The following is a 27,698-nucleotide window of genomic DNA, read 5'->3' as shown; positions in this document are numbered from 1 at the left end:
AGAGAGAGAGAGAAGACGAGAGAGATTTGAGAGATAGAGAGAGAGAGAGAGAGAGAGAGGAGAGAGAGAGAGAGAGAGAGAGAGAGAGAGAGACTCAGCTATCAAACATTAGAAGAAAGCTTAGTTTTGCCTTTTTTAGCCTTTCTATTACTTTTACTGCTTCCACTATGACTCTGTTGAGTATTACTGCTCATGTAATGTGCCTCTTACTGCTTTCATGACATTACTTACCAGTTTACCCAAGATCTCTGTTAATGCTGCCAGCAACTTCATTTTGAAATTATCTGGAGAAAATTAGTACTGCAACAAGAGTTACATCATCAGCACATTGTATGATCATGATTTCTGGATGGATAATCAAGCCATTTTATAATCCGGACTAAAATCACTCAAAGCCCCAAACAAATAGATCCAGGATAACTTAAAACACCATTGATAATAATTTTTTGCGTATGGTCACTTGCAAAACTTTGAAAGAGACCAAGTACATGCCATACAAAAACTAAGTTATGAAGCGTACACACTAAGAACCTCCTGTTAGACCAAGTTAATTGCAGTATCAAAATCAAAATGAAACAGTGAGTTAATGGAAAGGTAAATATTAATTTCTGAAACAATGAAACGAGGAGCATTATCTTCTTTGGGTACAAAAATAATTTACCTGTATGTCAACAAATATATAAATAGGAAGGCAAGTTTCAGATGCGAGCCTGTCTACTGACTTTATCATACACTTCGGGGAATGCTTTTTCACATTTGTATTTAACCCTCATTTCATCATACAGTGAATGATCAAACATTTGCCTGTATTCTTCACGGGTCATATATGAGTCAGCATACATCATCTGGAATCTGTAGAGAAGAAATGTCAAGATTACAATTACAATGAAAAAAGAACATAACTTGTGACTATCTATAACCCAACTGGTTCTGGTTCTTCTTAATCTGCAGCACTTTATGAATAAAGCTTTAAGAAATACAAAGACAAATCTTTGTGCTTTGTTAGAAAAGAAAATTTCCTGTAGTTTTACTTCTTACTCTTTATATATGATCTATACGGTTTCTGTGTACTAATCATTTCAACTTTTGTTATGGATATATTGCATTGGAGGCCTAAGTGCTTATGGCAATCATCTACCAAATGAAATAACGTAACTGCTTTGCATACATCATACTTTGGACTACGAAATCTAAGATCTATTTCAAATGGAAAATTAAGCTCACTGATGAAAGATATTAAAGTCAAAATGTCAAAGCTTTCTTGGATATCATTACAGTTTACTTGAAACAAATACACAAAATACAGACCCTTTCTTCTCTCTGACAAATTCTTCCACTCGTCTTGTAGTTTCAACAGGCTCGAAGTTCTCTACATTTGGCACTCCGTAAGTACCAATATCTACATACATGGTTTCTTTTCCATGGACAGGCTGGAGCATTCCTGGTCTCTGTGGTAGTTTAAAGGGACACAACCATATGGGGTATATCTGGAAAATTGCAACACTCTACAGTGACCAAGCATTACTGCAAGTGCAGTGATACTTTTAAGTAGTTATCCTATATGTATAAAGCATTAAGAACATAGTCTACTTCATACATGTTTTAGATAATAATAAGTGATGTAATAATTAAGAAATACAGACAGTTGGTTATCTGAACTACAGCTAAACTATCCTTACAGATATCTAAATTGGCCATGCTTATAAAAAAAATCTCTCTAAATTAATTTTTACAGACTGAAAACTGATGATATGCAGAAACCAAGGACCAAATTCATAACAAAAGAGAAATGCCAGCAAGTGCGACTTATATCTTTGGAAGATTATTATCAACTCATCATGTCACTAGTTTAATAAAAATAATTTTTGGGAATGTAACTAGCATATTCACTGCAGTTTCTGAATGACGATAACAGTTATAATAGAAGTAGAAAAAAATGACTTAACATTCATAAGTAAACATACAGCAATGAGCTTCTGGTTCATCTTGCATAAAAGTAAGAATTGCCAAACTGCTGGAAGCAGAAGTAGCTAAACTGTAATGACTTTCTTCTAAATTAGAAAGCTAAAGTCTATTTATTCATATGCATGTACGTGTTACCTTGGACAAAGGTCGTCAGCTAGTTTTCATATAATTATCAGAAGCATGATGATATTCTTGTCTTGCCTCTAGATATCTTTTACAACTGAAAAATATCATCTTGAAATTTAAATCGACACAAGTCATTTCTGACTCAATGTATATAATATAAATGTATCATACCTTCACTTCATTTTCAAAGAGCGTAAGTGCTTCCTTCAAATCTGCAACTGGAAGAAGCATGTCCTGTATGAAGTGGTTCTTTTCATAAAGCTCCTTTACTGCCTGTCCTTGAGTTAATTTTAGAAGAGAAACTTTGGGTGGTACCATCCAGCCCAAGAGGTAACGGAAGACCACATTATTACCAAATGGAATTATATCCTGTAAGTACACAGTTGGAATAACAGAATTGATTAGCATATATCAATATATACATATTGATATATACTATACAGCATTCAAATTTTTCAGATTTATGAGGGGTTATGCTAAAAAATACTTCACTGGATAAAAGAAACAAGGTTCTAGTCACTTCAGTCTCTATGTGCACAAACTGTCATGACGCTTTTAAAAACATTAAATAAATTTATCATAAGCATTAAATTTCTGTGACTGATACAAAAAATAACTTTCATGATATTTCCCCAGCTACAGGAAGAGAACTGTAAGCAACTTCCTAAAAGTTAATTTTAAAGATCTGGTAATGACATGCTTTTGAACTATGGTGGTGATAAAGAAACTCGACCCATTTTCTAATCTTCCCTCTGATGACCAAAACTTAGCTCATAACTTCCCCAGTCTTCTGTTCCTAGCCATAAATCAGCTGTTCAGTGATGCTTCTGATCCTCTTAAAAAAGTTCTCACTACAACCTTAACTCTTGGTTCCATTACATAAGTGGGGTCTGTGATTACTATAAAACTGACACAGCATTAGCTGCACCGATATACCTTAAGTCTTTCATTCAGATACAAATTGAATTAGGCTTCTTCATATTTAAGTTATTCTTTGGTTTTAATATTGTTTTCATTCTTTCTTCCACTATGTTACTTCTTGCCATGGGTTTTTGCGGTCTCCTCATCCACATGCTGAGATTGTCAGTATTAGAAAGGAACATATTTCACTGGGTGACACGGCTTCCTCGCCCAGAAATAGATTTTTCCTACGTCAAAATCCCTTATGTATGTCACTGAAATTTAATTTACATCTCAAGAACAGCTCCGTCTCTCCATATTGATATAGGAGGCAATGAGACTCCTCACTTCAAAATGTGTTTCTGGTTGTCAATTTCATAAAGCCAATAATATTCCTGACACCTTTTCTACTTATTACTTTGTACTACTTCTACAACATCTTTTTTCCCCCTTTTGATCACAATCTCCACTTCTGCGACTTCTAAATTATCTCTACTTGTTGCCGACTTTGATGCTTTGGAACACCTCTCCCACAGGAATGTCCTAATTCTTAGCATAGCTTTAAGAAAGTTTTAGCCTCGTATCACTTTTGTGTACACCTTTTCCCCATCTTATTCTTGCTCTTCAGACATCAGAGTGAAAGAGTTAGTAAATCAGTCAATCTTTGCCTCTCCTTCCTCTGCTAATCATGCTTTCTTTATACCTGCTTAAAAACTACAGCAATTCTGTGGTTTGAAGGGGGAAGTTTTATCATACCAAAGGAAATCTGACATATACTGATTTCACTCCTAAAAAAAAGATCCTGGAAGTCCAACTTTTCTGCTATTTGCTGTCTTCATGGGTTTACAGTTTGCTCTCCTAGATGAAGGGTTAAAATCATAGGTTCTCACTGTCAATAAACCTTTCTTTAAGTAACATCGCAGTTCCTGTTTTTCCTTCTCTGACTTAATGTCTTACCCAATACTTTCTATGTAAGGTTCCTGTTATTGATGATCAGAAATGTATCTGAATTTAATTCTATTCCTGTTTATTTTTTGAGAAGTTTGTGAATGGACCGGCACCTATGCTTTGCTATCTTCACTGCCTAACTGTTGAATTGTTTACCCATTCTTCCTCTAAGATACCCTTTACAATTCAGTACATAAATGCACTACTTTTATAAAAATTGTATTTATATATGTGGTTCGCAATTTAGCCTAAATCCACTCAACTGCTGTCTGATCAAACTTAAAAGTAAACGAATACTATACCATTTCACAATAGTCTGGAGCACTTTGTGTCAAAAAGAACAGTAATAACTTATTCAACATTTCAGTGACTCTGACAACTACGTTGACAATCATTCCATTCATGAGAAATTCTATTTTCACTGTTAGTTACAGTTTTACTACTCTAACTTCATGGCCTCTACCAAAACTCAACACAGTGCATTATGAAAAACAAAAACATGACAGAATCAGGTTTTCTATAAATACAATATATTATCTTTTTAAGAGCATACCTGTATTTCCCAGAATATGGAACGGGTGTGGCGGTGGTAGTAGTCACGAATTGGGATGTACTCTACTCCTCGTGTGTCACTTTCCAGATAAGTTTCAACATGCTTGAAGAACCATGGCTTGAACCATCGACCTATAGCATTCAGCTGTTGAGAACCAATTTGAAATAATGTCATTTGATTTGAACCATGTAAAAAAACTACACAAAGAGAAAGAGTGATTGATTGATTTGCAGATTTTGGCATACATGCCAAGCACTGGGGCAACTAAGGCCATTCAGCGCTGGACGACGAAAAGGTTTGAAAGGTGTAACAGGAGGAAAACCTAGCAGTTGCACTATGAATTAATTGTTACAAGAGGGTGGACAGTAAGATGGAAGAAAGAAAATATGAATGGAGGTACGTAGAAGGAATGAAATGGTAGGGGCCGAAGGGACACTGTAAACCGTAAGTAAGGCCTACATTGCACCGCATAAGGCGAGCCGATGGCACTAACCCCTTACGAGGACACAGAGAAAGCAAGAGCAAGAATGAAAGATATTTATTATTGCCAAATATGTAATTCATTTCCAGTGAAAGTGAAATGATCAAAACACAGGATATGATGCGAACAATATTCAGTCAAGGTTTCTCTGATGCACAGAGTATTTTTGAAGCGGGATTTTGTATTACAACAATTGAGTGATTTCAGTTATGATAACAAAACTTGCGGTTCCTAACAACATAGAATTAAAGCCAAAGGATAAAGCATTAGTAGAAGTTGAATATTCAATTAACTGATGAAAACTCATTGTTTGGGAAAATAAGAGAGAGCTAAATTCAAATCGGTGGATGGTGAAGACCTAAATAAGGATAGGGTTCTTATGACATATCATTACCTTCCCAGGTTCTGCTGAAGTACACATATTGCCAGTCATCACCACACCTGAATGCAGAGAATACATCAGTCCTTCAACGAATTGGTTTCCCTCAGCTTTGCTGGTTTCCTCTTGGAAAGTTTTGACCAAATTTTCCAAGGAGTGACACGGCTTGTACTCAACTCGTACAAATCTGAAGGAAAAGAATTTTTATCAGTTTAATATACAGTAATAAATACATTTCATTTGCTAAATAAATTAATGTAACTTTAAAAACAGCGTGGTATCTTAAAAATATATAAAGTACTGTATATATATCATCCTGTGAAATATTTTCAGATGTATATAAATTGCATCAGGTCAAAAGAAAATATATTATGCCAAACGCGTAGAACAATACTTAGCCAAGAAAACTATAACAACCTCTCTGCTGGAACAATTTTTATTTCTACAGCTGTCAAGAATCCAAGTGTTCCATATGACCAAGGTACGGAGTAAAACAACTCTTCATTCTCTGTCTGTAAAAAAAGATAGCATATATATACATATATATTCATATATATATATATATATATATATATATATATATATATATATATATATATCTATATATATATATATATATATATATATTATATAATATATACAACCAATGTATATATATATATATAATTATATATATATATATATATATATATATATATATACAACCATATATATATATATATATATATATATATATATATATATATATATATATATATATATATATATATATGTTATTTGTTACTTAGTAAGCTGTATAATGGCAGATTCAAAAAGATTTAGTATAGAAAAATCTTTCCATCTGGCAATCACTGAACTATCAGTCCAGTTTATCCTGTGCGAGATTTCACTTAAATGAATGAATCCCTATATAGTATTGGATGTTTGCCCAGTTTTGACAGAATGCTTATGCTGGGCAAACATCCAACACTACATTCATTCATTCAAGTGAAAACTCTCACAGGATAAATTGGACTGAAAGTAGAGTGATCGCCAGATCGAAAGATTTCTTTTCATGAAATCCTTTAGAATCCACTATTATACAGATTACATCCCATTTGTAATTCTATTTGAGGCCCTATATTACTAAAATGGTCAAGAATGACTAAAACATAAAATCACTGACTTAGTTACAAATTTGTGACCTTTTAGGTACATATATTTTCTATGTATTAGTATGTTCAATATTTTTTGGTAAAAAAAGTAATCTTGGAAAAAAAATTTTATTGTTTACCAAAAGGAGAATTATTGAGGTGTACTTTTATAGAATTATTGGTGTCAGTCACATTCCTTGTATAATCTATTAATTGTCTTGTCCCTGCTTCTGTAAATCCTCAAAAGTACTTAACCCGTTTTTTGGTTGGTCTACTAATTCTTCAATTGTGTTCGATTCTTGATATATATTTCTTCCTTTGTAAGCACAATCTGTACTACATCTATACAAGATTTCTTTGTAAAACTATTTCTATATTTCTTCAGTCTGCCAGGTAAAGGACAAGAAGTTGAAAGGCCTTGCAGAACTCCATCGTTACTGGGTTTGTCTTTATTTATATATTCATCATATTCCATTTTTTCGTGATTCAGATACACACACACACACACACACACACACACACACATATATATATATATATATATATATATATATATATATATATATATATATATGTGTGTGTGTGTGTGTGTGTGTGTGTGTGTGTGTGAGCATGTGTGTGTGCGTGTATAGGCAGCAGTCCCCGGTTAAAAGCGGGGGTTCCATTCCGTTCCCAGCCAAGCACTGCTAACCGAAAATAGGCGATAATAGCACTGATAAACTCCTTAACTGCTCTGCTAACTGGAAGTCGGCATCAATAAACTGCTTACCGATGCTGACAAACCACTTTATATATACATATATATATATATATATATATATATTATATATATATAAATAAAAAATTATATATATATATATATATTATATATATATAGATATCTATATATGCTGTGTGTCCTGTGTGTGTGTGTGTGCATACATAATATATAAGACAGATACCAATAAATAGCATCTTATTCCCTACAAAAATTGAGTGAACATACAGCTAAACCAAAGGAGACTTATACGATTTACTGAATGCTCCTCAATAGGATATACTATAACCAAAGGCATTTTCATGAAATGCATGCAGTCCTAAAGTTGGAAACAAGCTTTTTAATTAACGAACCACTGCCATTGCTTCTACTAACCTCTGAACATGTAACTACAGAACCATCTGCAACCACCAGCTCAAAGGAAACACACATGTGTTGGATCAAGCCAATCTTATGAGATGAGGTTTCTATGCCAGTTCCCATCACCAGCCCTCCTGAAAGGGCAAAGAAAGATTACTATTTATTTACAAGAAGAGAGGCTTCCGTTCTGTTACAGGTTCAAACATCACATGATAAATAAATGAACGTTTTCTGCTGAAGTTGTCATCGTGGGTCTCGATTTTATTCTACTTCACTCGACATAAAAAGTCCCAAGTGGATATAAGGAATTATCATTACTATAATTCCATACTTGAAGCAGAATTACTGTATTAGTGACACTTTTGATATTCACTCGAAGTTGACTGAGTGAATGAGATAATTTGTTAAATATAGCTTACACAACTAAATCTCAACTAAAGTACGACGAGGGAGCAAAAGTTCCATAGCAACATCTAGATTACTGAAGATCCTTCTTGATAAGAGAAAAAGTTATTTGGACAGGCAAATTACCTCAAAATACCTCGTGTTAAGTTCCCATGCACCTGAATTATAAAGGAGTTCCAGCTGTCAAATAATTCAACTGTAAAATCTCTAAGGATTAATCTAGCAACTATATTTTCATAATTCGCCTTTATTTATCTTGGATACTTCCAACAATGTTAAAGATAGAACTTGACAAGATTCCTGAAGTTATAGGAAGTGGATACACTGGCAAAGTTTCTTATGACTGCTATCTGACCATGGAGAAATACGACTTGTAAATTCAAGAGCGGTTGGTGTATGAACCAATTTCATTACAAGAGGTGACAAATAATTTGTAAGAGGTCAAGATGCTGCAATACTTACCAAACACAAAATTTAAAACTATATTAAAAATCTTGATCAATGAGTCTTCAAAGGAAGGTGGCAAAATATGAACTTCCTAATGAATAACTGATCCTACAGCTTAATGCGATGGCTAAAGAATAATCCCCAATATACTTCGCAGACCTCATTTTCAAGAGCAGTAATTAAAGTCTTCACAGAAATAGTAATTTGAAGTGAAAATGAAAAATAAACAGTTCTCATAGAATTAACACTTACCTACGGTAAGATCATCCATTTCAGGAACTACAGGAACAGTCCATCCTAAATCAATGAGTGTATGCGTCAGCTGACCCATGGTTACCAAGGGCTCAACACGAACAGTCTGCAAAAGTAAAATATGTAAAGACATAAAAGAGAGTACGTAAATAGTTTAACCAAACAATTGTTTTCAAGCTTCTAAAAAGCTATTACAGATTCATCGAAGCAGAAGAGTGAACCGCTAAGCTCCTCAAAAAGATGTATAAGATAAACGTATTACTCAAGTGATGGGTCGTAGCAAAACTGACATTGAAATTTTTTTTTAAATTTCTCTACAAGAAATGCAAATGGAAATATAATGAAACTGTTTACTGATAAAAAACTTATATAATAAAAAAAATAATGGAAACTGCCATATTAAAGAAAAAACCAATCATACAAAAATGCATACAAATTTAATATTGACAATAAATAAAAATAAAAATTAAAGTCATCACAGCAATATACTGATATAATCATAGGAACCAGTCATCTGATATGAAAAATGCTTAAGCCAATTTATCCATTTTCTGGTTTCAGGAAATGTCGTTTTCTTACCCTCTTGTCAGTGTTTATCTCCAGTATGTCAACCATATTGATCGCAACTTTGTGGAATGTCCTTTTGTACGCTCCCTCGCGGAAGCTAATGGTCTGCCACCCGGGGCGAGCTGTACACATAGGCACTTCTCTGCCACTCTCATTCCATTCTCTAACCTGGAAATAGTATTTGAATAGCCTGTATTATCTCACAAGAAATATTAATGATTGTGATATTGCTACAACAGATTGCAACAGTCAGTAAAATTCTAATACCTGTTAAATGGCCAAACTACTTTTGGTATTTCTAAGCTACACCTGTGGTGAGAGTTGCAATACAACATACAGGCTGGCATGTATCTAAATCAGCCTGTGTTGATTTTCAAGTGTCTTCAAATTATATTCTCTCCTCCAGCAGAGGGATGTTCTGATGCAGGTCTTCAGTTCTAATACCTCAGCCAAGGGCGCTGGTCTTGTAAAGCTTTGTAGAAGTCTGATCAGATCATATTTCCTGATTAAATTTGACTTTTGATCTTAGATTTTATATCTCTTTGTGTTAATGGCTGAAACAGCTGCCGGCTTTAGGATAAAAAAATGGAGTAGAGCGGCAACCATATTTCTTTTCCTTCAAACTTTAAGCCTTGATGGTAAGAAAAGATCCAAGAAGCTGGAGAAATGTTGTTCCAGAATAACATGTCACAGGTGTATTAGAATTTAATATGAATTGCCCAAAAGAAAGACAAGCACGCCCTACAATTTGTTCGGGGGGGGGGGGGGATTAAATATGGCTCTTTTACAAGCGTTGACACTATAACAAGAGAGATTATCTTTAGACTAAAGTTTATATGCTCTTATCTTTGGAGTTAGAAGTTTAATTTTCATTTAAATTTAGTGTACCTACTTTTGATGAACCTGCCTGACCGAAATTTGTCTTAGATCTCGCTTATAGCAATTATTTCTTTCATTCAAGTTATGAATTTCTGTCAATAACGCAGTATTAACGATGTCTTTATTTGGCGACTAAGTAAAGAAGATTTCTTGTTTTATCTTAGTTCAATAACCTTTAGTCTAGTTCACCTTTTACATATATTTTAAACAATCAACCCGTCATCAAATAGATGAATGATCAAAACCTAATTCAGAGCGATCCCTATATAACAAACTGCAAATACATTTTATACTTGCTATTTTTTCGTAAAAGAAACATACGACGTCCAAGTTATGTATAAACTGCTGAGAATACGAAGAGAAATATAACATAAAACGGACGGAAGCGTCTCTGATCACTTTAGTCTAAACACACTAAACTAACATCGCCATGATCATTATTAGTACCAACCTGCTTCTGGACTTCCTTCACTCTCTTGTCGTGGTGGTGAGGGGCCGAGTTCAGCTTGAAGATGATCCACGAACGCGTGTAGTAATAGATGTCATAGAAAAAGGATGCTGGGAGAAGGAAGAAGATGACGATCACCCATCTGTTTGTAAAGGAGAGGAAAAAGTGAAATGAGGAATAGGAAATAAAGAGAAAAGGATTAACTGTGGAAAGAAAGTGATAAATGAAAAATATTCATCATACATTAATACACAGTCATTAAATATCAGTGCAATTGACTGCAATGAATGCATTCTTCTAACAGCTGCATGCACACTAGCGCGCGCGCAAGCACACATATATATGGTAAAATTAAAGAAGATATGGAGCGGAACAGTTTTGTCCTTGTAGAAACTGCCCAAATGGCCTGTATGCTGTAAGTGAAACTGACATTATATACGTTGGATAAAAGCATACAAACAGTTAAACAAAGGCAGCTGACACCTGTGAGGAATAGGTGGTGTATTTTCTGACAAGGTAGTAGTACAGTAAGTTCCAAAACTGAAGCGACAAATTTCAGAGAATTTAGTTCGAAATTCACTAACTGGCAACTACAACTAGTAGCTGAAAAATATATATTTTTTTCTACAGTGAAAGCTCTATCAAGCAAAATAAAGCTAACATATGATGCACAAATATCAAATCTATGACATTTATAACAATCATAAGAAAAAATTACGGTAATAGTAATTATTTTAAAGTATAGCAATTACTTCAAACTATAGAAACGAAACAATTTGAAATTTTCGTTCAACACAGGATTACCAACATTACCAATGTATATTTCGAGCAATGTGGAAACAAATATTTAATATTATAGTGTATTATCAATTATTTTAGCGAAGATGCATAAAACCATGCAAGTATCAATAGAATGTGAAGGGAAAATCTCCGCGACATTAAACATAATCAACCATGAATGCACCTAGATTCAATGGAGAAGTTGGGGGTGGTTGGTAGTTCTGACTCTAGCTTCTAGGACCGAGCATAAAACACCATCTTCGAGAAAGGCTCTAACCTCTGTTGCTACCTTCAGGTGACTAGGCCTAGTTCCAGGCATTGCAAGGTTTACAATGCAGGGCCACTGTCTGTTATTTAGGCAAAGATAGAACCTTCAGGACCGACACCAGGACCTATCCTTGCACCTGGGAAACAGACTCGCTATATAAAAAATAAGAAAGTCGGTCGCAAACAACCAGAACACCCGTAAAATCACCATCTGGTTAAGTAGGGAGACGACAGACCCCAACCACCCCTTCCCCCCTCTACCTTAACCTCTACCCACAATACTAACTCCACCTTTTTCACTTCAACCTATTACTTCAAATCTTCGAATCATATCCCAACCGTGAAATTTAAGACTGAATTTGGGTAAGTGGGCGTATCATAAGGGAGTGATATCACCCAAATTCATATCACCACTGACAACCAGGAATCAGTTCGATCCAGTCAAGTATTATTGCATAACAGAAATTTATGAAGTTTTTGGGATATATTATATATATTATATATATATACATATATATATATATCTATATATATATATAAAGAAGCACCCGAGCATGACCAATAGGCCTAGTGCTCGATTCTTAAAACAGACCTCTGGTTATTCCTGATAGATAAAAACTTCCTGAGAGAGAGAGAGAGAGAGAGAGAGAGAGAGAGAGAGAGAGAGAGAGAGAGAGAGAGAGAGAGAGAGAGAGCATAACAGGGGATACTCGAATTAAAATAATACTCGCCAAGCATATTCACACTCCGGATCGTGTGGACAAGAATAGTCTCACTTATGCACTGAAAGAAAGAGAGAAAAAAAGGGTGGAAACCTACAAAATACTTGTCTGATGCGACCCTGAACGCAATTCCGCATGCAAAAATTTGCACAATCGAGTAATTCCATGAAATTATTAACTAACAAGCTGGAAAATATATTTCCTTGATTCTTGAAATAGGCCTAACCATGTAACCAACGCTGAACGCGCACATAACTTGGATTTCGTTTTTTTTTTTTCTTTTTTTATACCAACTTGTCTTATTTATATTTCATTTAATCAGATGCTAAACTTCTCTGTGCTTTATCAAAAGAAATCATAATAACTTTCGATATAACGCTATAAAAGTAGAAAGTTAATTTACAAATATTAGGCCAAAGCTTATGCACACGGTTCCTGCTGCCACTCTATGGCGAACACTTCATATCACACTTTGGAAGCCGCAGATGTTTCTTTGGGGAAATTGTTTTTTTTCCTATTAATAAACAATTACTGAACTAACATTAATCATTCACTGGGGAAATACTTTGTGCGCTTATTCAGTTAATCACTGATACGTATTATCAGATAAATAGGATGACAATAATTGGATTAAATATACTAACTGGCAACCCCATGAGTTTCTATAGAAGTACGATCAATTCTGAGATTTGTCGCTTCACTTCTGGAACTTACTGTACCATAGAAGCTCAGCTACAATCGCTTTCCTCTCATTCTTCACAAAGACATATTTTCTGAGTAGCTACAGAATATTCCCCATAACCTTGAGGAATACTAAACGTGCTCTGCGCCACATCATATTCGATGACTTGAAAAGGAACTGGAACAGCTGACCTTAGTTTAGCACGAATTATTAATTTATATCACTGATATCCAACGTCGATTTTTGTTGAGGACTGTCTTCAGATTTATGAAATAAATCTTGAGTTTATTTCAGATTAAGTTGTATAATAAATAAAATAACTTGATCGAAAATATAGTTATTCACTGGATCTATCATCTGAAGAGAAGATTACGAAAGCAAATGAGTATTAATAAGGAAATCAAAGATACTATTTCGAACTATAAAAATATCATCCACAACAACAGTTAACTTTGGGAGAGGAGATTTTTATCATTTCATATAACATTATTGTACAGTTAGCACAATAATATTACATGAAATGATAAAAATCTCCTCTCCCAAAGTTAGTTTGTTAAAGTTGTAACCGAAAAACGGGACACTCCTGGGTGATAAACATTGACACAAATAAATAAATGCAATATGCAACAAACCTTTGCGTACCTCACCCTGAAGACAAATCTTTCTTTAATCAAAATCAATAATAACTCACCGGTAGTGTATGAGTAAATATTCCAGCCATCCTTGATTGCTTCCTGACGTCATTTCGTCGACAATTACTCGTCCAAAAACGAATGAAGATATAAAAAGACCCACAAACGATGCAGATCAACAACACGTCTTCCGTGCTTCGCCAGGAAGATGGCAATGAGGAGACACTGTCTGAGAAGGGAGAGAGAGACCTAGACACATAGTAGACACTGGTTGCCAGATGTACGGGAATACTCTGGCTCAGCTGGTTTCCAGACTCCTGGTCGCTCTGTTGCCGGGCAACAGGGTCAATCTAATGAAGCAGCAGTGTTACACTAGGGTGGATGCTGGTACAGCACTGTACTAGATCTATCGCTTATAAAGACACATTTACACAGTTTGGAAGAAAATCATAGAATGGATTTTTTTCTAAATAAAACAAGAAATGCTCATACACGATTCATGTCCTAACTGTATAATGGTGGACATTCGTGTACAGATATTTGCAAGGCTTCAATATTAGCAATATCTATTTTTCAACATTAAGACTTTCCTTTAACAGGAGGTAACTTTAGAAAGCACAAAAATTAAAAGGGCCACTACCATTTACTTAAACAGCAGAATCGAAAATACTACAACATTAATATGCCTCCACAAAAGATAGCGTATCAAACCCCTTAGTCCTTACCCAAATAACACAACTGACCTCCTCCTTGCTCACATCCTCTCCCCTCGATCCTGAATATTAGAGATCCTTCTGACCCAGCGCTTTCTCGGGGCCTTCTCCATCCTAGCGTCACTTAAGAATTATGCTATCAATAAAGTCAAACAATATTTGCACCTAAGCTAAACTTTTGACCACTTCCATGCAGTGGCGGATTTAAGGGGGGCAACCTGGTCACGAACCCCTCACTTCCCCATGTGTATGAATAACAGAACATTGTCACAGCAAAAATTTGCTTAATTAATTATTATTTCGATAACAACTACTATTCTCATGTGAGTCTATGTATGTGTGTATGCTTACATATAAGGCATGTAGTGCGAAAGTGGAATGACTCGTCCGACGTTAGTTTTAAGCAATTGGCGGTCAAAGTTAATTACATTCACTACCGAATAAGTGGTGCAATCTTTACTATTATACAACAAATTATGTGGTTAAGCTAGATCTTTCATGCCACTGAGTTTTAATAAATACACAAAAAAATTTGGTTACGGTCGAATTTTTTTTTATCTAACACCCCTTTTATTAATTTTCCTGGTTACGGTCGAATTTTTTATTTTATTTACCCCCTCCTCCCTCATTAATATTTCCCCCAGAAAGTCTTGGTTTTAGATTCATTTTTAAAGATTGTATGGAATGGAAGAGTTCTGTAGAAAAAATTATGTTGCTGTGCTTAATTCCTGCTGTGAGCAAGGTCTCGGTGAAACAGAACTAGGTGCTGATGTTTTATTGTTGTTTTAGATTTAGCTGACCTTATGCCAGTACGGGCTCTTGCTAATAGAGCAGCCCGTAAAAGATTTATTACTTGTTGTTGTTTGAGATTAAGCTGGCCTTATGCCAGCACGGGCTCTTGCTCATGGAACAGCCCGTAAAAGATTTATTATGTTATTGGCAATTAAGCTGGCCTTATGCCAGCACAGGCTCTTGCTCCTAGAGCAGCCCGTAAAAATATTATTACTGGGCCCGCGATATACATAGCAGTGTGCGGACGGAAACGTAGTACCCGACCCCCTGGGTCCCACGACTCGCACACAGTCAATAAAATGATATTAACAAAGGATATAATGGACATACATTAATGAATTATATATCGGCGGAAAGACCAGGAAATTCTACATACAAACATAAAGGTACATATGATGTTTGCTGCTCAAGCTATAAGAGATACAAATTGAGATTAGTGGGTAACGAAGGTATCTTGACACAGGTCTTTACAATCTACATGAGATAGTACAAGGTCGTGATAAGTGGGTAACGGTCTTTGCACTGCTTTTATACGAATTTTTAAGATCTAAAAATACATCTTGTCGTTGTTGAGCCTTAAAAAAATCATTGCTTTACATAATTTATTACCATTATTAACATCCACACTTACCTTGGACAGTGGTGACACTCCGCCGAGACTTAGATCGGGAGAGAAAAAGAGAAAGAGCGAAAAACCGAGAGGAAAATGAAAAGTTGAGAGAGAAAATAAGAGAGAAAAAATAAATATAAAAAAAGAGAAAATATAAGAAATAGATAAAAATAGAGATAAATAGAGAAAATGAGGAGAAAAAGAGAGCTTACAAAAAAAAAAAAAAAAAAAAAAAAGGAATGAAAAACGATTATACTACTATGGTTTAAAGTCCGTGAGAAAACAGTCTAAACTCGAGGCGTGCTCTGATTGGCCATTGGCCCTAGCACGGTCTAGATGTATACCTAGACCTTCGCGCCTGATCTAAAGTTAGTCTGCACCTCTAGTAAACCCCGCAGGATGTTCGCTTTTGCTTTTTCTGATACCAATACATGATTTTTGAATATACGAACAGTATCATATTATTATATATATATATATATATAAAATAGTATATCATATATATATTATTATATATGATATATATATATATATTATATATAATATATATATTAGCTATATATTATATATATATGTTACATTTTATATATTATATATATATATTAATATATATATATATATATAGATTTGAAACTTTTGGTTAAAGGTCAGGGAAGGAAAGAGAATGAAATATCTCTTATGCAAATTTAAAGATGGGAGCAGACCTGAATTATATATGGTTACTTATCCTTGTAATGGCAATGATAATCTCTATCTCCAGCTACTCAAGTCCCCATAATTGCATTTAGTAGTTTATTGTACCTTCTACTTAGTATTAATATGATTACTAACAAGTTTTTTATACCACTAATATTATAAGTTAGTTTACTATTGAAAACTTAATTCCTATAATAATAATAATAATAATAATAATAATAATACTTATAATGATGATAACGATAGTGATAATGATGATAGTTAATCTCCTTCCCATAGGACAGATGTCAAGACAACAATAGACGTCACGGGCTGGATGTGCGTCTGATGAGGTTTCTTGGCCAGGGAAATGTAGGAAGCGTCTCATATATTAAAATTATAAAATATTGATATATATGTACTGCATGTGTATACATACACACACACACACACACACACACATATATATATATATAATATATATATATATATATATATATATATATATATATATATATATGATAATCCTAAGTGGTCCTGTAATGCAATATTTCTAGATCCGCCACTGGTTCTATGTATTTCCACTTTTCTTCTTGATACAAACATTCTGACTCCACGTATAATTCACAAGTCATTTGTCTAAGACCGCCAACATTTTTTTTTTCTATCGCTATTCAGCATTCACGCTCCACTGTCATTAATGAGATATTGCTTAAAACCTCCTCCATACTTTCTAACTTTAGCTTCTACAGTAAGTCATCTTCTCTTTCATATGTTTTATTGTTGCCTTCCTTGGCTCCCTGATTTTGCAATACACCTTTCCTCTCGCTTTACCATCAACCGTTTCATTTCTTCTTAAATACCTTCATGAATTACCAGTTTCGGTTCTTCAACCCATCCAAATGGTTTCTATTTCCTTATAATCGTGCCTTTCTACGTATTTATTCTCAACTTCTTCCTCTTACTAACACACCAACTCCTTCACTTGATTCGGGTTTGGGAGTTTTCATTATCCTTAAAAACTGTGTATCATTTGCTAGCGCCATTCATTAGATATTATGTGATCTACTACTGTACTCTGTTTTTTTCCATCTGTCCACCCGCCTTAGGTGTATGCGTATGGTAACACTGCGTCCCGGGCTTGAGATAGTTACAGTATGTGTAAGTTTTAGGTAAATAAAAGGATATCTGGGCGTACATTTGCAACTGAAAAGTGTTTTAATAATTTACTGTATGCGAATTACACCGTTAAGATTCGAAATAGGGTTATTATATATTGTTGAATGTAAGTTGAATGTAACTATCTAAAGCCCGGGACGCAGTGTTACCATACGCATACACCACACGCTGGAGGACAGATGGAAAAGAAAAAAAAAAAAAAAAACGAGTATAGTTGTCGGCAATGTTGCATCCACTCCTAATTTCTGACAGTTCTGTCCACACAAATATTAGAAGGAAAAGGAGACCCAACACGGCCCGTCTCAGATCCATGTTTATAATGTAAACATGACAATCTTGACTATATAGTTTTAAACGCTTTGCTCACGTCGAGAAAACTTATAAATTCTCTTAACATATCGCCTTACCGCCGTACATCCTCAACACGATCTACATTGCATCTATGTAAAAAAAGAAATCTCACAATAACTCTCATCCTTCTCACATACTACCTGTTTTATTAAAAACACATTTACTGTTAGCCTATACACAGACAGCTCTTCCTTATCAGTCGTTCCCTCAACTGTTCTACCTTATCTATGGAAAGTCTACCAAACAGACCTGCCATGATGTAGTACTAATCAATGTTATACTTTTATCATTTCTAAAGCACCCTGTATCACCTTTACTTTTACATTTTATGTAAAGGGTACGTATTATCACAAAATTCCTAATGTTACAATATATATATATATATATATATATATATATATATATAATATATATATACACACATTAGTTATATGAATCACGGTGATGTGATAAAATTCATATCTATATATATATATATATATATATATATATATGTGTGTGTGTGTGTGTGTGTGTGTGTGAATTTTATCACATCACCGTGATTCATATAACTAATGCATTAAGCTACAAATGTACTTTAATATATAATTCGCTCTACCTCGGAATGAATTGATTTTCATGTATTTTAATCGATAAGAAATTTTTTAGTGGATAAGAAATTCGTCCTTGGTTCAGTGGTTTGAGTTGGTTTGAGCCCATGAGCCGACGAATTTCTTAACTAAAATATTCCCCTTCGGTTAACATATATGGAAATATGCTAATTCCGAGGTAGAGCGAATTGGATATTAAGTCAACGAAACATTGTAAACGAACTCTTACAAACTAGCATAAAAAAGAAAACATTTCTCAACCACGACTTCAAATCACTAAGGGCTACGATCAGATATGAACATCAACAGTAAATAGTAATTTCATTACCACTTTGCCCACTATTTAAATCTCTGATCTCTTGATGGGCAAACGAGGCCGAGACCACAGTCTACACTCTAGAGACTAAACCTTGGGAAAGACAGAATGGAACATATAATTTCGGCCAAAGGCCAAGGGACCTGTGAGGTCATTCAGCGCTGAAACAGAAATTGAGAGTAGAAAGGTTTGAAAGACGTAACAGGAGGAAAACCTCGCTGCTGCACTAAGGGACAAATATGAAGAGAGGCTGGATAGCAAGATGGAAGAGAGAATATGAATGGAGCTAGAGTAAAAGGAGTGAAAGGGGTTGCAACTAGGGATCAAAGAACTGCTGTGATGAACCTTCAGTAATGTCTGAAGTTTGTGCACTGACAATCCTACCACCGCCATCTTCACCATCTTGAATTGAAGATGGCGGTCGTCCTACCCCACTCACTGAGGGAAGGGGTTGGTTGGTTTTATAAAGTTTAGGTGTAACACCAAGCCCTGGGGCAGCAAAGGCCATTCAGCGCTGCGGGAAGGGGAAACACGGACCAATTCATTTATTAACGAGATTTCGGTAATCATACATGGTTTATGCACACACACGCAGGTTTCACCTTTCCTAGAAAGATTAGATTGGTTATCTTTCCTAGAAGGGTCCTGGGTTAATGAGACAAATTAGGAGTAGATGGGAGGGACTTCATTTTGTTTTTCTTTGGTTTAAATGAAAGATTTTTGTACTACTCCCAATCTACTATATTCTAGTGAAGACAGCTGAGGGAAGTCTCATCCGCGTCCTCTCTCGTTTTGCCGGTTGACTTGCGAGGGTCTTTTCAGCAATTTTTTTTCTGTCCATTTTCGATCTCTTCTTAAGATTTATTCCTTTGAAGAAATACTTCATTTAATGCTGTTTTGTTTGATTTTATTCCATATTATTCACCTTTATCGTTAATGCCAAATTCATGTTTACCTGTACTGTTTTTATCATCATCAGTCACGTTATTTTTGTTGTCATTATCGTGTCCAAACTATTACTGTGCTGTCACCATCATTCTTTGTCATTATAACTATTATTCCCATAGGCTTGACATCTGTTTTAGTTTTATAACTATCGTCATCGACAGTGTCACCGTTATTACTGCAGCCATTCCTTAATTTGTTTCATGTTTCTTATTGGTGAGCCATATCTCGCTTCAGTTGTATAAGGGAAGTCAGCCTATAAGGTAAGGGTGGTGTACGGGAAGCCGAGGGTGGGGGAACTTGTGTAGGCTATGCTCTCACTTCCTGCTCTAGAAATTCTCCAGCCAAGATACGTAATGCTCTTTTAAAAGAGATGTGGGGATGGGGGTGGGGGAAGTAGATAAAGAAAACATGGTGGGGGGGGGGGTTGTTATTACGCAAAATTCCTTGAATTCAGTTCTGTCACAGACGAATCCAAAGAAAAAGACAAGACATTATATTTAAGAGTAATATTCCGAACATATGGACAAAATAACATAAGCTTTAAAAGCCTTGTAACCGACAAAAGTCCTGTCACGGATGGATAGGGGCAACCTAAAATTTGGTAACTGATGCGAAAATAGATAGTCCATATCAATCTGAGACATCTAATCTTCAGACGCATAATCAGCAATCTAACTTACGTGACGTTTATAAGATAAGTTTGAAGTGTTTTGGACATATAAAATATTGATAAAGACGCCTATTTATTGTATTACTGAACAGAGCAGAAAAAAAAAACGAACAAAACTTTCCCTTGGCAGACGTGATATAATGAATCCTCGAGCAAATGGCGGGGAATAATTTGGGTTCAAAGCTGGAAGATATATTAAATTTTGACTTACCAGTGAAGTTATAATGTGGATCTTTGATAAGGAAAAATAATTGGCAAGAGAAATTAGTCATGCAGAACAGCACTGTAAATAGGGAAGGGAAAAGATGTAAGGTCGTCAACAGGACTTTATGTAAAATGTGAAGTACAGCGAATCTGGTTACAGAAATATGACCTTAAATCTCATAAATTCTACACCTGGCACGACTCTTAAAGAGACAGCACCAGTATAGCTACTTTCATACCCAGTAGATTTCACTGTTTTCTTGAGGAACCATTAATCACTCTGGAGTCAAGACCACTCTACAGCCAAGCAAGCGATGATCACCCCCGCCAAATGTCTTGGTAGCATCAAGCATGGCTGATGCCATAAGGAATGGAATGGATAGAATATGGAGTTTAGGCCAAAGGCCAAGCACTGGGACCTATGAGGTCATTCAGCGCTGGAAAGGATATTGAGAGTCGGAGGTTTGAGAGATGTAACAGGAGGAAAACATGGCAGTTGCACTATGAAATAATTGTTAGAAGCGGGTGGATAGCAAGGTGAGAGATAGAGAATATGAATGGAGGTACAGTTAAAGGAATGAAAGGGGTTGGAGCTAGGGGTCAAAGAGATGCTGCAAAGAACCTTTAGTAATGCCTATAGTGCACTTCATGAGGTACACTGATGGCACTAATGCCCTACGGAGAGACAGACGCCAAAAGAGTGATTCAAAATACTTTCATGTGCTAATTTTTCTATAAAATTTATACTTTTTATTCTACCCTTTTGGCCATTATATACTATATCTGTTTATATAGTTTAGTTGTTTAAATTCATTCCAATGCACCAGTAAGGTAAACAAATATTTCTTTCCTTTGGGAACAACATAACACCTGCCAGCTGACTTCCCTCATCTTTAATATGACAAAATGATAAACTAAAAACCCTTTCTTCCATTTTTCTTCAAAGTACTGAAATGATTCCCCTGCCTCTTTTTCCATAATTCATACTACCTACGCTTTGTAAAGAGAGACAGTCCCTTTTGCTAGTATCGCCTTATTTTTGCTCAACAGTTTCCTTTGAAATGGGTTGCCTTTCTTAGCAGCCTCAAAATAAAATATATTTATACACACAGGGACAACTAATAAGTTGCTACATCAAATAACAATGACACAAACGTGATAATTAAGATGTGATATTGTCATACCAGCAGGGTTTATCGAATCTTATCTTGAAATTATGTGGTCCGCTAATTCTGTATATGTGTGTGTGTGTGTGTGTGTGTGTGCGCGCGCTATAAAGATTTAAATTTTTTCTTAATAGCCACAACATGTCAGTTGAAACGGGAAGAAAAATTTGTCACTGTGGCAGCCCTGTATCAAGAACTTTTCTTATATGGTATAATTAACTATTAAGTATTAAAAAATACTTCATTTTCTTGTAAAAATTCAAATGGCAAAACAAAATCTGCTCGAATGAAACATACCAGCAGGGTGACCAGATTTTGAAAACTGAAATACGGGACACCTAAATTGGAGAGATAGTTGAACAAAATATATATTATATATATATATATATATATATATATATATATATATATATATATATATAAGTCATATCACATTTCCGTGATTCATATACATATATCGAGCTACAATGTCCTTTAATATCTAATTCGCTCTACCTCGGAATTAATATATTTCCATATATGTTTAACCAAAGGGGAATTTTTTCTCGATAATAGACTTGCCTGGACCAGGCCGCGAACCCATGGAGCCTTTCAAATCCAGGAACGTCAGTGAAGCTTTTACCTACTACACCACCGCAAGAAGCTAAAAGTTCATGTCGCCTCTCACCCTCAAATACCTTTCGCGCTCAGGTAATTCATTGGTTTGGAGACAACATCAACCCACCTCGCCCCCGGTAGCATTGTAGTACTTTTTGACAGCACGTAGCCAATCTATAAGTCATATCATATTTCCGTGATTCATATACATATATTGAGCTACAATGTCCTTTAATATCTAATTCGCTCTACCTGGGAAATAATATATTTTCATATATGCTTAACCGAAGGGGAATTTTTTCTCGATAATAGACTTGCCTGGACCAGGCCGCAAACCCATGGAGCCTTTCAAATCCAGAAACGTCAGTGAAGCTTTTACCTACTACACCACCGCAAGAGGCTAAAGGTTCATGTCGCCTCTCACCCTCAAATACCTTTCGCACTCAGGTAATTCGTTGGTTTGGAGACAACATCAACCCACCTCGACCCTGGTAGCATTGCAGTGCCTTTTGACAGCACGTAGCCAATCTATAAGTCATAATACATTTCCGTGATTCATATACATATATCGAGCTACAATGTCTCCAAACCAACGAATTACCTGAGCGCGAAAGGTATTTGAGGGTGAGAGGCGACATGAACTTTTAGCCTCTTGCGGTGGTGTAGTAGGTAGGTAAAATTGCTTCACTGACGTTCCTGGATTTGAAAGGCTCCATGGGTTCGCACCCGGGTCCAGGCAAGTCTATTATTGAGAAAAAATTCCCCTTCGGTTCAGCATATATGAAAATATATTAATTCCAAGGTAAGGCAAATTAGATATTAAAGGACACTGTAGCTCGATATATATATATATATATATTATATATATATATATATATATATATATATATACCATACCTTTTCTGCCTCTGTACAATTTTTTGCTGGGAATAATGATCTTATTCCTAACACTGCTGCAGCTGAGGCTGCTTGTTTATTTGATTTGTGCTGCTGTTGATCCATGCTGTCGCACATCCCTCAGTCCACCATGCGTAATGCTAAAACTCTTCGAGCATATTTTGCAGTATGCACCGCTTTTGTTGTTGTTTTGGGGGAGGAGCCATTGCTTGAAATCACTGTAATTTTGCCACTCTGGTCTAAAAGTACATTTTCGCTTCACTTTTTTGTTGCACTTTTTGTCGGACATGCTGCCTTATGTTTAAAAAATCAAATCCCACGGACAGATTTGTTCGTACTCGGCCCACTGCACTGTTGCCAATTTTGGGCGGCCGCCTTTACCCCGTATTTTGCGAAATTTCGCTAGTATATTGTAATTTTTTTTCAAAAAGTGAAAATACGGGACAAAAAGCGTCCTGGGGAGGGTCGATACGGGACACGGGACAAATGTCATAAATATGGGACAATCCCGTCAAATACCGGACGTCTGGTCACCCTGCATACCAGTGTACTAACTTTTCGTTATATACTTGTTCTCTCTTTTTTTTTTTATCATGTTGTTACCAGCACTCAAAACTAAACACAAAAACCAAATCATTGCACTGTTGTTAAAATGAGAGAGAGAGAGAGAGAGAGAGAGAGAGAGAGAGAGAGATTACCTTTCTAATGCAAACATATAATACTAGTATTTTGAGAGGAAGCCATGTTGCACAAATATTTCGCAATAACCAAATGAGATCAATAAAGCTTCTATAGGGTAGATCTATGTCATCACTACATGGCAAAATGCTTCATTTTATGCAACTGAAATGCCCTTAACCTGGAGAGTCTTTCATCCCTTCCTTATGTACTCTATACCAATGGTAATGATTAAGGGATTTTGACGAAGGAAAAATCTATTTCTGGGCAAGGGTTCGTGTCGCCCAGTGAAATAATCCCTTAAGTTCATTATTTCTAGGTAAATGATACTAACATTACCAGTGAAAAACAAAAATAGGGGGATGTCAGAGTAACGGACTCGCTCACCCAAAATAAAAATAGGGTGTCGGTATGGTACTAGGGCGAATGAGACCACTACCACGAACCTTCTGCCATTTAGAGTACTCCTTCACCAAAATCCCCCTCCCTGAGAGAGCTGATACACGGTTGGTGCCAGCAACTACTACTACATAACCTCCCACGCCGACCGTAGCGCCTCTCGTGGCCATCCTTGAAGTTAGAGGCCAATCTTGGGCGCAAGGGTGGGAGAAACACGGGGGGGATTTCACTGGGCGACACAAACCCTTGCCCAGAAATAGATTTTTCCTTCGTCAAAATCCCTTTTCTGGGCTCAGTTCGTGTCGCTTCGTGAAATAGTACCAGAGAATCAGCACAAGATTGGAAAAATAAAATAAGGTCTCAATAAAACGAAAGAAAATAAAATAAATTAATATAATCTAGTTGAAAAATTTACAAAGTTATCATAACTAAGGTTAACTTAACCTAACATAATAAATGTTAGCTTAAAACATATAATTGGACTTAAAAGTAGACTTAAACTAACTTATGATAACTTAGAACTAGATTTTATGAAATAATATGTACAAATGAGACACTCTAGCATAAAAATAAGAGAGGATAACTCACTACAGTTCTTAAGTCACATGTTTAAATATCTTAAAGAACATATGAGTGTGTCTCCCTAGCAAAAAAAAAAAAAGGGAAAACGACACTAAATGGTCACAGTTAGTAATCAATATTTACAAATGTGAGTGCCCCTAGCAAAAAAATAAGGGGCACATCACTAAATGTAGCCTTTTTAGGCAGCTAAGGCTGAAGAACCCAATTGAACATGACGGTAAGGTTAGGGAAATTGATAATGACGCAGGTAGAAAGGAGATCTGGATCTTCGACTACAACTACTGAGCAGTGTCAGGGGAAACTATGTTTCCCGCTGCCACTGCCGGAAATTTAAGAGATTCCAAGGATTTTAAGTAGTGACGTTTAAAAACTGTCGGTGATTTCCAGCCCGTGTACTTCTTCAAGTCATCGAAATTGATATGTTGGAAGTAATTAATAGAGGTGGCTACCGCCCTGATGTCATGGGCTTTAGGGAATGAATCATGGTTAGCTTGTTTGATAAAATACAGGATTTGTTGCCTAATCCCTTTTATTGAAATAGTGCCACCTTTTTCCCTCATAAAGAGGGGGCCTGAGGATCTAGAAGATGTCCTGGACAGATAGGCTCGTAAGGTCGTCACCGGACAAAGAGAAGGGTCTTGTGGAAGAGGGAGGACCTTCCAAGGGGCCCATCTCATTAAGGGGTCCTCGTTCTTTGCCAAAAAGCTACGATCTGGAGATAGTAGGACTTCTCCTGAGGGGAGGAATTCTACATGTCCAGAGGCTCTGGAAAGGGCCGACAGTTCTGATATTCTGGCTCCTGAGGCCAGGCTTAGTAAAAATAATGTTTTCCTTAATAACATTAGATAGTTACATGAATCGTTGTCAGTATCTGAAGCCAGTTTGAGAACGTCATTAACTGAACTAGGCCTTTCTGGAGGTCTGAGCCTAGCACAGGCTTTAGGAATAGACGTAAAGTAGGAGTCTCTTAAGTCTATCTTAAAGCCAAACTGGAAGACTTTCTTTAAGGCTGACTTATTAGTGGTAATAGTACTAGCTGCTAGACCCTTTTCAAACAGAGACCTGAAAAAGGATATAGCTAAATTAACTGTCATGGTTCGGGTGTTTGTTTCCTTCAGGAAATTTGCCAGTTTCTTAACAGCAGCATTGTACTGGCATAAAGTTGACTCCCTTTTATCCGATTCTAAGAAAAGGATATTCTGGGGATCAATATTTGCATCTCTCTTAGCCGCAAACTTCATGAAGTCCATAAAGTTAGGGTTTTGAGAATTCCTAAGGAAGCGAACACAGTCCTCATTTGTACTGACTGAGATAGTCTGGGATTGGGAATCCGTCGAGGTCGGAGACCCAATTCCAGGAGGAGAGGATACCAGTTGCTCTTGGGCCAATCCGGGGCTACTAGAGCTACTTGTCCCTTGAATGTCCTGAGTTTGCTCAGGACTTTCAATAGAAGATTCACTGGAGGAAAGATGTATATCTTCCTCCACTGATTCCAATCTATGGACATGGCTTCTATGGCATAAGCCAGAGGGTCCAGGCTGGGGGCCACATAGCAAGGGAGCTTGTGGTTCGCTTGAGATGCGAAAAGGTCCACCTGGAGACCTGGGACCCTTTGGCATATCCACTGGAATGAGCGCTTGTCCAGGGACCACTCCGATTCTAGAGGAACTGATCGAGGCAGGGCATCTGCTATCACGTTCCTTACTCCCGCCAGATGAGTGGAGGATAGATGACATTTGTACTTGGTTGCTAGAGAGAAAATGGCTATCATGACATGGTTCACATGCTTTGACTTGGATCCTCCCCTGTTGATGCAGTGTACCACTACTGCGCTGTCCAAAACCAGCTTTATATGGGAATTCTTGGCTGGTAGAAGCCTCTTCAGAGTGAGGAATACTGCCATGGCTTCCAATACGTTTATGTGAAGCCGGCGGAACTGAGGCGACCAAGTCCCTTGAACTTTCTTGAATTGGGAGTATCCTCCCCACCCGCTTAGAGAGGCGTCCATATGGATAACCAACGCCGGAGGAGGGAACTGGAGAGGAACTGAATTGGACAGATTCTTGGACTCCGCCCAGGGGCAGAGACGTTTGCGAAGAATCGGCGGAATTGCTGACAACTTGTCTCGAGATTTGACATTTGCTATTGAGCGCCAAACTTGATTTATATCCTTCAATTTTGCTTTCAACAGAACATCTGTGACTGATGCAAACTGGAGGGAACCTAGGATCCTTTCCTGGTTTCTCCTTGACGTTTGTTTGCATTTGAGGAATTATCTTATTGACTTGGCTATTTCTTTCCTTTTTACCAATGGAATCGACAGAGTGTGGGAGTTCAGGTCCCACTGAATGCCGAGCCACTGAAAACGAGACTCCGGTGTTAGCCTGGATTTGGTCTTGTTTATTTGGAACCCCAGATGTTCCAGAAACTGAATTACTTTGTCTGTGGCTTTGAGGCATTCCTCAACGGTTGTTGCCCAAATGAGCCAATCGTCGAGGTACGCTACTACCATTATCCCTTGTGATCTCAGTTGTTGGACCACTGATTCCGCTATTTTCGTGAACACCCTGGGGGCTACGTTCAGCCCGAAGGGCATCACTTTGAAAGAGAATGCCTGGCCTCCTAGCCTGAAGCCTAGATATGGGGGG

General features: G+C 36.4%; 1 protein-coding gene across 1 annotated transcript; it reads right to left on the bottom strand.

The window, feature by feature from the left end:
* Positions 1 to 583: 583 nt before the first annotated feature.
* On the bottom strand, positions 584 to 15,900 carry LOC135211083 (delta(24)-sterol reductase-like). Its single transcript, XM_064244151.1, has 11 exons — positions 13,743 to 15,900; positions 10,604 to 10,742; positions 9,286 to 9,441; positions 8,707 to 8,812; positions 7,618 to 7,736; positions 5,770 to 5,864; positions 5,368 to 5,539; positions 4,493 to 4,636; positions 2,263 to 2,460; positions 1,309 to 1,487; positions 584 to 852 (listed from the first exon to the last, which is right to left on the bottom strand). The coding sequence occupies exons 1-11, from the start codon at positions 13,793 to 13,795 to the stop codon at positions 699 to 701; spliced, it is 1,515 nt and encodes a 504-aa protein (XP_064100221.1). The 5' UTR covers positions 13,796 to 15,900; the 3' UTR covers positions 584 to 698.
* Positions 15,901 to 27,698: the final 11,798 nt, after the last annotated feature.

The sequence above is a fragment of the Macrobrachium nipponense genome, chromosome 4, assembly GCF_015104395.2.
Source record: "Macrobrachium nipponense isolate FS-2020 chromosome 4, ASM1510439v2, whole genome shotgun sequence".
NCBI lineage: Eukaryota > Metazoa > Arthropoda > Malacostraca > Decapoda > Palaemonidae > Macrobrachium > Macrobrachium nipponense.
Note: the sequence above shows the minus strand (reverse complement) of the source record. Positions and strands in the feature narration are given on the sequence as shown.